This window comes from Stegodyphus dumicola, chromosome 7, assembly GCF_044657685.1.
Source record: "Stegodyphus dumicola isolate Sdum_Otavi_A_Nest chromosome 7, ASM4465768v1".
NCBI classification, from domain to species: domain Eukaryota; kingdom Metazoa; phylum Arthropoda; class Arachnida; order Araneae; family Eresidae; genus Stegodyphus; species Stegodyphus dumicola.
This window is the reverse complement of record NC_140774.1, coordinates 63,067,739-63,080,906: the sequence shown is the minus strand read 5'-3', so window position 1 is coordinate 63,080,906 and position 13,168 is coordinate 63,067,739. Positions and strand designations below refer to the sequence as shown.

At 33.1% G+C, this 13,168-nt stretch overlaps 1 protein-coding gene across 1 annotated transcript; it reads left to right on the top strand.

Moving 5' to 3' along the window:
- The first annotated feature begins 524 nt into the window (after positions 1-524).
- LOC118183549 (uncharacterized) lies at positions 525-2,353 on the top strand. Its single transcript, XM_035353146.2, has one exon. The coding sequence runs from the start codon at positions 736-738 to the stop codon at positions 2,074-2,076; it is 1,341 nt and encodes a 446-aa protein (XP_035209037.2). The 5' UTR covers positions 525-735; the 3' UTR covers positions 2,077-2,353.
- Positions 2,354-13,168: the final 10,815 nt, after the last annotated feature.

Below are 13,168 nucleotides of genomic sequence, written 5' to 3'. Positions count from 1 at the left end.
CTGAGCTTTAATTTTATTAAATATTAAGGATTTAAAAATTAGCCATGGCGATGTATTACTTTAATTTAAGATCAAAAGCAAAATATTTGAATCATTTCTCACGATTTAAAATTTATATTTTTAAAGTTTAAATGGTTAATTCTAATTTGAGATGTTAAATTAAACTCTGGATTTTCCGGCATGGAAGTTGTTATAACAAATATTATAATAGTTACTTAGTGATAGATTCTTTTTCTTGAAATCGATATTTACAAGTAAATATTAGAAACAAAAACACATATGGTTTTATATTATTTTAAACGTATTTTTAATTAAATTAATTATTATTTTTAATTTATTAAATGTCCTATGTTAAAATAAAGGATTGGTATTTAACACGTGTTGTTAGCTGATTGGTTTAAACATTGCTTCATGAATTTTCCTCATTTCTGTATTACCAAAAGACTTCACCAATGCAAATAATCCAAAATATCTCCTGCTATAAGCCAATACAACGACGAAAGTATCAAAGTATCAATGGAAATAATCCAAGTGGCGATTTTTATTCCAAAAGCCTCAAAATGCAGAGCCACATCTTATGTAAGACGTAAGAATGATAAATCGAGTTTTTACTAATCTAAGTCGAGCAAAAGCGCTTGATCTTCTCTTTTCAGCCAAAGGCCTCAGAGCACAGCGCCAACTAGAGGTGAAAACTTCTAGCACTCCTAGCGGTCAAAGCTTCAAGAACCACCAGCGATGTTTGAAATCGAGTTGCTGTATTTAAGTAGCAAAGTGTTACTTGCAGTCCTGTGCCTGGCTGGGTTATTTAATTTTTCCATCTTAAAAGAAAAACTTGGTTTCGACATGACAGATAAAAAGAAAAAAATAATGGACCTTGACAAAACAACAGAAAATTTCGCTTTGGAAAAAATTAACGATGGAAAAGAAATTAACGATCTGAATTTGATAACCCAGCACCGATTTGAATTCATGCTGTACGTAAACCACTTTAAGTCTTCTGAAATAAATGTAGAAGTTGATGGAGGAGCAGTCATTGTGAATGGTCATCATGAAGCTCGTACTGATGCACATGGATTTATCCGTCGAACATTTTCTCGCAAGTATAATTTGCCTGAAGCCGTTGAGCCTGAAAATTTACTTGCAATTTTTAATGAAGACGGCATCCTCACTATCCAAACTTACGACGAAAAGGAATACAAGAAGCATGAGGATGAAAATTGTGATGAACGAAAAAACCCTTTCGAGACTAAGGAATTCAAAGATGGGAAAATGTTCTCCCAGAAGAATAAAGCTTTGAAAAACGATGAAGTGAAATTCACTGGAGTTCCGCAGCTGCTCCACAAGAGACAAACCGTTGAGGATCAGGAAACAGAGCAGGCGAAAGTTAAACCCTGCGTTACGGATCTGGTCTCGAAGACCGATAAGTCGAAGGAGACTCCCGCCGCGGATCAGGCTGAAATAAAGACCCCCGCTACGGTTTATTCTCCGAAGCTCGACGAAGTGAAGAAAGCTTCCTGTGCCGTTAAAGATCCGAAGTTCGTTGTTGCGAAGCAGACTCCGGCCTCGGGTCTTTCCTCGAAGTCCGTCGTTGCAAAGCAAACTCCAGCTTCGGGTCTTTCCTCAAAGTCAGTCCAAACGAAGCAGACTCCCACCTCGGGTCTTTCCTCGAAATTCGTCCAAACGAAGCAGACTCCCGCCTCGGGTCTTTCTCAGAAGTCCGTCCAAACGAAGCAGGTTCCTGCTTCTGGTTTTCCTTCGAAGTCCGTCCAAGTGAAGCAGACTGCTACCGCAGGTCAGGCTGAAGTAAAATCTATCGCTGCGTTTAAGTCTCCGAAGCTCGTTGACTTGAAGAAGGCTTCTGGCCTGGTTAAGGAGCCGAAGTCTACTGAAGTGAAGGCGGTCGGTGAGGGTCAAGCCTCAAAACCTGGCGAAACGAGGTCCTGCAAGAAGATCCAGGCCTCGAAGTGTCATGACGGGAAACCAAGCAGTACGGGTCAGGCTGCTAAGTCCCGTAGGAAGTCCGATGCGAAGTCACCCAAGTCGGCCACTAGGCCTGAAGAAAGGTGGAAATTCTAGACCGCGAAGGCCAGGTGAGGAAAAGGCTGTCAACCAGTAGTAAATGTAAGTCAAGTAAATGTGTAAGACCCCTAAAAAACCTTGGATATTATAACATATCTAACTTATGATAGCTAGCTGCTGTTAATTCTGTTAATATTGGGAAATAACGAAATCTGCATTTTCATGTAAAACATTTGTTTATTGAAATTAAGCGGTTACTGAATATTGTTGCTATTCCCATTTTTAATTTCTTCTTTCTTATAAGTTAAAGTAATAAATCGGATTCTAAAGTCTCTTTGTGATACAGTAATTAAGTATACTTCAAAATGTTAGTCATAACAACACTCTCCGCTTCCCGACGATTGATTTGAAAGGAGGGAAACAAGGCAAAAATCTTGGTTTTAAAGTGGCATGTAAAAGTAAGAAACGTTAAGCATTAAGATGCTTCGATCCTTAAATTTCATTATAAACATAATCTTAAGTCTAAAAATAAACTTTTTTTTAATCTAAAAGGAAACTCGAGCACTTACTATCAGAGAGTATTTACTTTACCTTCAATATTTACCCGGTATAAAAAATACCCGAGAGTATTTGTTATACCTTCAAAATTTAACATGTTCAGTTTTAATGTTTGTTCTCTGGTCTATTGGAAAGAAGGAATTTTTTTTAAATCTTCATTTATAGGAAACCTGACACATAACACAATTAACAAAGTATATTTAATAATAAGCTTCGTAAATTTTAGTATTTCATTAACTTCGGTACAAAACACTCGCTTTACTTGCGTCAATATTTTTTATCCAGAATGTACTCCAGTTTTCCTTAAGTGATTATATACTAGATTTTTATTCCTAAAATCCAAATTTATTTTTCCCTCCAAAATTTCTTGTACTTTATTATCTAACGCTTTCTCCTATTTGTTCGGAGTTTACAATTAGTACTGATTACAGTACGGGACATACTGATTAGTTAGCTCAATTTTATTTAGTAGTAATACGTTTTAGTGGCACAGAAATTTAGTAAAATTATTAAACTAAATTCTAAAATCTTCTTGTAGGAAATATTAAATTCCATAAGCATCTAAATCGCAATGTTTCGTTTCATTTCTGTGTTTTCTCCTTCAAAGGCCCACACATTTCTGAGCTATCTTAATTGATCTTATGTCATATCGCTAATGAATTGTTGCTATATCTAATGAAACAAATACAATCTATTGGCCAGCAAATTTTAACTCGTATTGTCTTTAACTATATCGTAGGTATGCTTTTATAGAAATTAATTTCGTACTGAACTACATTATAATCTATGTAAGAATTCTATGGTCTCGTGCGATTTAGCAGTCGGAGACAATTCAAAATTTACTCTTCTTTGTAATGCTGTAGCTTGTCAAACTTTGATGATTTAGTTAGAAAACTTAACACCTGATTACATCTTAAAGTCTTCTGTAGAGTCTTGGGTCACAATTTATTTTGGCCTAAATTACATTGTAGTTAACGTTGAGAAATATAGTTATGGTACGTAATTACCTATTCAATGGTTTTTAACATATGTTTAGAGACACGAAAAATCTTTCATTAAGAATTATACGGGATATTAGATAAACATATATTGAAGACGTCATATTCAGGTACTTTTAGTTATATAACCAGGTATGTAAAATTTTTAGATGGGCATAGTAATTCTATTTATTTTACGACTGAATTTACTCGATTGACTCAAGGGAAATTCAGGCAACGATTAGTTGTAAGAATCACCAAAATTGTAACGGTTCTGGGTTCGTTGAGGGCTGACGGAATGGAACTGCAGGACAGTGGAGTTTGAACTGGATGCAAACCCAGGAAGTGAGCTGACTGTATGGGCATTTTCATAGTTTCTGCCGTGTGTGATATGAATATATGCTAGTTTCCCTTTGAAAACCCTTTTCGCTAGCATCCCTTATTTTACCGAGCTGAGGCCCACCAATAGAGTAGTAAAGTAGTTATTCAGAAATTCTTGTTAAGTGAGCCGAAAGGTGAGCAGACGACAGTGATAGACTAGTTCCCGAATTGGAAACTTTAAATGTATTATATAGAAAAAAAGAACTTTAAATGTATTATATAGAAGTGAAGTTTTTGTAGAAATTCATAACTACAAACATGCAAAATTGTTTATGGGACTTTCCATTCACTTAAAAATAATAAATGCTTAATTCTCAATATTGACGCAGCTCCTCGTAACCCGAAACTCTCATTTTACCTAATACTTATCTGTTTAGCTGGAGAATGTGCATGTGTGTCTTGGTAATATTAGGTGAAATAATCAACATATTTGTCGTCAGTCTTGAATTAAATTTATGTTCAAGTGATCATATATTTATACTGATCACAAAAAATATTCTTTTAAGTCTGTATTCTCTTTATGTAAAAAAATTTTAATCTTGCCAATTAGTGATTAAGAGTACTTCGCTTAAAAACACTTTTGTAAAAGATGCTTAATGTTTTATTAACCAAATGTGAACTTCAGAACTTGCAAATGAAACAAAAGGAATACAAAACCATTAGAACTACTTACAAAGCCTTATTTCGCATACACTGGCAATGAAATATAAGCGTTCATTTGGCCCAGTTTAAGTAAAAAACATAGTTCAAGCATATACATAAATACGAAAATAAAATTACGAGGTAATAATAAATTATTTATCGACATATTATGTAATAAAAATTTGGGGGGTTTAAATATCAGCAAGGGATTCTCTAATTCCTGTCATTTAAGACGTTGAGCTCGGCGCCGGTGAACTTTCCGTGCGGTCGATGGCGGTGCCTGGGGACCAGCACTAGAATTTTCGTTTGCCTGGCATTGGTGCGCGGGACCGACAGTATCAACATTCGCGACCACGAGCTTTGTTACGTCGCACAGGCAGGACTTTTATGTCAGTAGCCGATAAAGCTCACCAACAGATAAGCTCTACTCAGTGCATGAAGTAGCTGATGATCCTGCAACATTGCACCGCTTGATCCAAGGTCCGTTCACTGTACGGACCTTGTGCTCGATCGCTTGCGCCGGCTGAACGGAAAAGACAGCAAATTCGGCGCCGGGCTAAACGTGACCTTTAGTGGGATGACTGATTTAAAAACATCATTCTGAAATTTTCTCATAAAGGAAGTAAGAAAATTTTATGCAAATTAAATTTTAATGAATAAAAGTTTTACAATTAATGCGCAATTTTTCTCATGATAGATACTGAATTTTTTGTTAATTCTCTAAATACTGTCTTCCAGGACCCTTCCTAAGCAGTGTTCATAGGGAAATAATTTAACCTAACTTTCTTCAAAAATTAGGAAATTATCTGTATATGACAAAGTGCACCAGAGCTACTTGTCTAAGGGGAGGAATGTCTTTCATGGAGAAACCTTCAAAGAGAAACTGGCTCTTATCCACGTTATATGTGGAAAACTCCAATCATGCAGCCAGTCGGTTACCCACGGATCGAACTTCCAGTATTCAAGTTTTAACCGCTCGGTCAGTGGTGGGATATTTTATAGAATTTATTTAAGCACCGTTGTTTAGACATAATAATTTCTGAATATTGTTTCTTACCTAATACTTTGCAAATGCACGATAATGATATTCAGATAAAATTAAATTCGGTTACTGCTACAGTTTTTGATATCGACAAAACGGTGCCAAACATCCATCGTAGTTAAGAATGTAAATACTAGAAGAGCATTGAAAAAAAGATATGAAAATAGAATCTTTTATTTTAAATAAATTAACTTCTTAAAACAATGCAGGTCTTTTTTCCAGCTTACAAATTCTTGACGAATCTAGCATGTTATTGCCACTAAACGAAAACAATTTATCTACTGGATAGATCCCAGAAAAACAAGTAGTATATGAAGAAAAATTTCTCAGATTTGGTAAAACTGAACCATGATTTTTACATACGTCTTTATACGCTCTACTTTCGACACCATATGAAAGCTAACGTAAAAAATTTTTAGCTATAGGGAAAAATGCAGATCCTTATTTTGGGAATAATGTCGACATATATTTTGATAAATTCTTTCTTTCTGCCATTTTATATTGCTTTGAAATAAGCCCAAGGTTGGGTTACTTAATTTTATCAACCATATAATGACAGCCAGCTTAAAATTGTTTTTGCTTTTAATAAGCACATTTTAAAAATGAATAAAAATAAAAATTTTGCCTATTTACATTCAGTATCGGCAAAGACGTGAAAATATACTTATTTCTTCTCGAGTTCGTCTAAAACTGAATTGGGGAAAACGACAGTGATTTATGACCTTTCTATTAATTTCTAAGATGTTATGCAGAAAACGAAAACTAGTTTCGGTCAGATTCTTTTAGTCAATAGTTTTGAAATTGTCAATAGTTTTGGACAAAAATGAATCTTTCTTGTCTTGTAATACCAGTTCTTTGTTAAATTAGTTAATAAGTAAAGGCTAATTAATTGGATGCAATTTAGAGGCTTTCGTAAATTAAACGAGAAATTCTCGGAAGAATAAAAACAATTAGCTAACATTCTGTTGCATCAAATAATTATTTCACTTCGCAAGTTTCAAAGAAACAAAAACATTTAATTTCAGTTACATGAAAATATAAATATCCTTTTCTTCATATCCAAAAAGCCTTTACAAGAATGTTATTATTTAAAAACTGGGAATCTTTTCCGCTATAATAGGACGCCATGCGATGAACAGAACATTCTTTTTCTTTGCACACTCTCAGAAAAGAAATATTGTACCCTCAGATGCATACATATGTAGGGAAAGGGGAATCCAAATCACTTCCTCATGAATTGTTTGTTAACAAGTAAATATCATCCAAAGTTTCAAGAAACTGATATTTACGAATATATCAACTATGCAATAAAAACCAATAATTAAGTAAAAAAAATAGAGGCGATTATCAACTATATCTCAAGCAGAGGACAGGAAATATATAATGTGCTTCAAACTAACTAAACAGATATAATATATTCACAAAAAAAGTCAACAGACTAATGATTCTGTACTTTTAAATAATGTGCAAGAAGTTTATGTAAAGGAATATTGCACAAAGAAACATTGTAGAGAGAACTGTATATTTCATTCACAAATTTTGCATAAATGAAATTTTAACAAAATTATTTCTTTACACAAATAAATTGTGGATAAAGGGAAAAAACTGGGTACTTTTCCGTTGGACCGGCGCAAATCTCGCCAAGCAGACTTTATTGGCGACAACACACAGTATACACATAAAAAATTTTAGCGAATGTTAATTCTAAGAAATTTTTATTTTAAAGATATGAACATTTGAATATCGCTTAAAATTTTGTAAAAAAACATTAAGAATTTACTACGCTTTTCATGGTAAAACACCCTGATTCGCAGTTTCTTATCACGTGACTCCAAGTGATCTCATCTCACGTAAACTCCGCTTCAAAAATCTAATTCTCTCAGTAATTATCTACATTAATTTCAAGTTAAATCTTAATTTGGAATACAAGTTTAAATACAAAAATTATTTCAATTCGTACGAGTAGCTTACTCCGAAATTATGCAAAACCGCAGTACTTTACTTCGCTAGGGCATTCTCATTAGAATTGATGAATTAAACCCTTGACTTTGTCTTTTTTATGTTTTCACCTTCGGGTGAGAGTTTTGATTGCATCCTAATTGACTTAATTGCCGCGAATGGCCTTGTGGTGTGAAATTGAACTATGTGGGTGAAAATTCTCTGTAATTGTATACCAGTATTAAAAGAAACAATCAATCTGATAAGAAAAGGCTGCAACTTGTATTGATTACCAGCGAGGATATTTCGTTTGGTATCGGTTGTACCATTTTTGGCGACTTTATCGCTTGCGCCAGCAAACTGAAAAAGTACCAAAAAGGGTATATGGCATAAAAGAATTTTGCATTTAGAAATTGTATACAAATATTTTGTAACAAATACGTATTGAGTTCTAATTGCACAGGAATTATTGGAGATTTGTATGTGTAAATTTTTACTAGTGAGAAAGATACCAGCTGTTCTAACTCGTGCTAATTGTGAAAAGCACCAGCTGTTTTATATTTTTGTCGTCCAGAACATACATTCCTCGACTGACGTCATACCTAAAATAATTACAGCCTTGTTTCAAGATGAAAAAATTTGCATAAAACATTAATCCACAGAATTTTTAAGGAACGAATAATTAAACCTTGTTAAAGAAAATAATTTAAATTTGCCAAGTCTTGCAGAAATTACCGTATTTCACGGCAGATAAGACGCACCCTTATTTAGAAGGCCACATCCAGCACACTTTTACCTCCACGAGAGAAAATTTCTTTCAGGTTTCTACTCTGTCAGGCTCCACATGGGATCACATCAGGAACTGGCAAGAGCAGGATTTTAATTTCCTGCTGAAAGCCAGTATAACCGCAAAGTTCCAAAGTTCCAAAGAAGGCCACACACATGTAGATGTAGAAAAAGTTATGTGTGTCTAGACCTTTATCCGGGCTAAAAATAGCATTCAGTATTGAAAGTTAACCTGTGTCCTTCACGTATAAGACGCAGGTAACTTTTTTTAGACCAAATTTAGGAAAAAAAGTGCGTCTTATATGCCGTCAAATACGATAAATATATTATCAAAGCTTCAAATCGTAAAAAGGCACCAGGACCAGATGGTATTGATAGCAACATATTAAAGAAATTCTTAGCAAATAGCAACCGTATAGAATGTTTTGTGCACTCTTTGCTGGAAAAATTCTACCTTTCCAGATATACTCAAACAAGTTGAAATCCTTCTTCTCAAGAAAAATAAACCTGAATGAGATTTATTTTCCTATAGGCCAATATGTCTTCTACCAACTTTCTTCAAGCTTTTGGAAAAACTAATCCTCACCAGATTAAACTATCACCTAAAGCAATACAATAAAATGCATGAAAAATAATTCTATTTAAGAAGCAATATGTCAATCGATCATGCACTACAAACAATGCAGTATACCATTAACATTAATAAATCTAATAATAAACATTATCTATTAATTTCTCTAGATATAAAAACAGCTTTCGATTCACTTCGATGATAAGACATTCTGCAAATTCTACTATAAGTGTCCTGCCATATTGTATAACCTCATAAAAGACTACTTAAGCAACAGATTCTTGCAATTTACGTCAAATGAAAGAATTTAAACGTATAAAATCACAAAATGCTGTCCTCAAGGCTCTTGCCTTGGGCCTACATTGTGGAACCTAGCAACTAATGAAGCTCTTCTCTAAATAACCTTTCAAATACCCATGCTCAAGCATATGCCGACGACATTCTTCTAATAATCAATGGTAATAGTCGAAGAAGTATAGAAGAAAATGCTCATCGTTCATTAAAAGTTTTCAACATTGGGCTACAAAACATGATCTTAAAATCTCACTTTCCAAAAGCTCAGCCATTTATATCCCAAAGCCAGGCTCCTGCATAAGAAATATCAGAAACCCCATCATTAAATTTACAGAAGGTAATATCAGAATAATAAATTACTTCATGTACCTAGGTATCATAATAGGTAAAATTCTTTCATGGCATCAACCACCTCAAAAATAAAACAATGATACTGTTGAATTCATTAAAATCTGTCTCAGTCAATTCATGGCGAATATACCCCAATCTACAAAAACTATGGTATAATGCTGTCATAGAAAAAATCATTCTTCATGGAGCTTCTGCATGGGCATTTAACCTAAATTATCAAGCAAAAAGACAACTTCTCTCACTACAAAGACTCTTCTTGATCTCTATTCCTAAAGCGTACAAAACTGTTCCCACTAATGCACTACAAATCATTTCTGGCATCCCACCTATCAGCTTAGCCCTAGAAAAGGAAGCAATTAAAATCAAAGTATGAAGACTCAGGCTCACAGGACATTTTAATAAGAAAACTTATCAACCTTCTTACTATGAAGATATCACACTGTAATCAAATATCAATCCTATTAATTTAATCACTAATGATTTCAAGCTCAATACTTCTTAAAAAAGTTTTCCTATTCATATTTATACAGATGGCTCCAAAACAGATAAAGGAGTAGGCTGAGCATATTGTGTCTTCAGTCATAATACTCTATGTAAAACCTGGCAAATCATATTAAATATAACAAACTCAGTATATCAAGCAGAATTATTATTAATCAAGGAAGTACTCACTTTTGCAAATCAACTTCAAGAAAGAAGTGTTATAATTATCGAGAGCTTTTCCAGTTTTCAAGCAATAACCAGCCTCAACCGATTATCAATAGTTAAAGACATTCAAATAATACTATTGAACTTCTCAAAAAGAACTTCAAAAATACGTTGGACTAAAGCCAGCTTTGCGGTTTAAAGCCATGGCAACGAAGGAGCAGATCAGTGAGCCAGGGATGCAGCCAATAATTCTTCAGTGCTGCATTTATTCATTCCTAATCCTATTTCGTTTTTAAATTGATGCCTAGAAACCAATCTCCTCTCCAAATGGAAAAATAGCTTGATATCCGAAGAAATAGGAAGAAGAACATTTCAATTTTTATCTACCCCTCCAGAAATCTCATTACTACAAATCGTTCAATCACCTACTTTTTAACAGTTCATGGACCATTCACTGCTTATCTGAACTTCCGCTTCGGACATGATGAAGTCCGATCATAGTAATTTCCTTGCATCTGTGACTTACCTGGCACCATTGACCACTATATATTTGAATGCCCAATTACTAAAGATCTTCACTTTCAACACTATGTACAACTTTGGTTTTCTAAATTATTGAAAAGTAAAATTCTTCGTTATAAACTAGTTATATGGTTCGTTCGTTATTATTCTTCGTTATACTGTCATAAAATATCCCTCGACATATTGTGATTATTTCAAAGGCACTTAATCATCACTCTGGATAGCTACAAGACATACTGAGTGTATAGTACTCTTGCAAACTTTTCCATATTTCTGAACTAATGATACCTATACTAATATTAAAGCATGTTGATGTAAAAAAAAATCTGGAATTTTTGTACATACATGTAATATATTTATGTAAATTTTCCAAATTGTAACCTGTTTATATAAAATTTCTAAATTGAAAAATTTGAATTTTTGAAATAAATGGCATTTTGGGGTCGGTCCCTCTTGGGATAGCCAGTAGTAGGTAGCCCCACATCAATGAACAATCAACGGATATGCCTAAATAGCGGTACAGTTATCTATATTGTAGTTCCCTGCAGTGTCTAAGGTGCAAAACCCTCAGCTTAATTATAGTTAAAGCTAATTTGCCTTTTGGTTAAGAATATGGAAAGAAAAATTTAAGATTAAAATCGTAATAATTGGTTAATTAACGTAAGAAACTTACGCTTAAATTTGACAATAACGAGTAAAGAAAATTTTGATAAGTACTCAAAATTGAGTAAAGGTGTAATTTTTATATTTATGAACTAAATGCTTGACAGCTGAATGAAATGCTGACCGAATTCCCCCTTCGAAACTATGTAATTTCCTTCAGGGTTGAATTTGCCCCTGGCTGAGAGAGCCTGATATAATATTATTGGTTCTATCTAAATAGTCTATTTTAAGTGTTGTAATATCTTCAGTATTTATCAAATAGTATCGTATCATTTTATTCGTCATGTTCAGTTATTGGAAATCCACAGTCATCTTTATTTTTACCACAGCCTGCTGATTATTTTGCTGATCCTATTCTTCCTTTTTGTAATCTGGTCCTTTCATTGGTATCTATATCATAAATAAATCTTCCAGTTTCATTTTCAGGTCCTTCATCGGTTCTTAAAGGGTTTACATTGTGTTTCAGCTTTCTAATCAGTTCTTTTGGGTTCTTTTTCAGCTCTTTATTCTGAATGAATTATTAATTTAAATGTCAAACGAATTTCTGCATATTGTTCTTTTTCCTTTTGTCGGTTTCGCTTGCAGATCTTCCGTTCGCTGTTAATGTCTACATAAAATAAATAAATTATTAATGAATAATAGTTCTTTATGTGTTCAGAAAAATAAAAGTTATACTTTAAGGTACTAGCAAGTTATTTGAGAAGATTCCAAAGTGGCTTTTCTTTCAAAATGTATACAGAGTTTTATTTCAAATTTGTCACTATGTTTTTTAAATTGTAATTATAACGTATTTTCTCCCTCCTTTCAGTATGCCTTCGTAGTGTAACTGGAAGCAAGCTTGATGCCTATTTGGGAGGTGCAGAGTTCGAATCCTGGGAAGGAGCATTGCACATTTTCACGTTCCTGCATCGATAAAACCTAATTACTTTACATAGTAATTATTAACAGAAATTTTCAATAATTCGCAGGCACGTGATTTGATTTAAATAGGTTATAAACATTGTGTCTAATTAAGTTGGAAACATATACAAAATACACTAATTTAAGTCTTATATGCTAATAATTTATAATGATAAACGTTTTTATTATTGGTTTGACAAAAAATTTCAGCCTTCATGAATAGTTTTACTTACTTTGAAACTTCTAAGAGCGTTTAGCTAAAATTTTGTTGTTATACAGACCGGCTACAATAATCTAGTTTCTATTTTCAGTTTCAAGTAAAGGGGTTTAATGCACAAAATAGACAAAAAAGCTACTTGAAAATGTTGTTTAAAATTAAAATTTAAACTCAAATACAAAGCAGATAGCTAAATTTTTCTTTTTATTTAAATTTTCATATTTTCTATGCAAAAAATAGTTATATTAGAAAAATAGAAAAACGATTTATCATGATTATAATAATCTATAATGATAATAATTTATCATTATGATAATAATTATCATATTTTTCATATAAAAACTATACAATACCAAGATCAAATATCAAAACTAACCAAAAAAAAAAAAAAAACAATTAACATCATATTTTTTTTTTTTTTTTTTAAAGTTTAGATTTAAATTTTAAGCAACTTTTCCGAGCAACATATTTGTGTATTTTTATCATTAAAGGTACTTGACCTGACATGGAAAACAGAAATTTGATTACTAAAGCCCCCCGTATTAATAAAAAAAATATATCTACTAATTTATTATACTCTTTAGTGCTCGTCGATATTCTAAGATTGTTTCGTTCCAGTGTACTCGATCTCAGTGTACGTGTATATCGACATGTCGTAT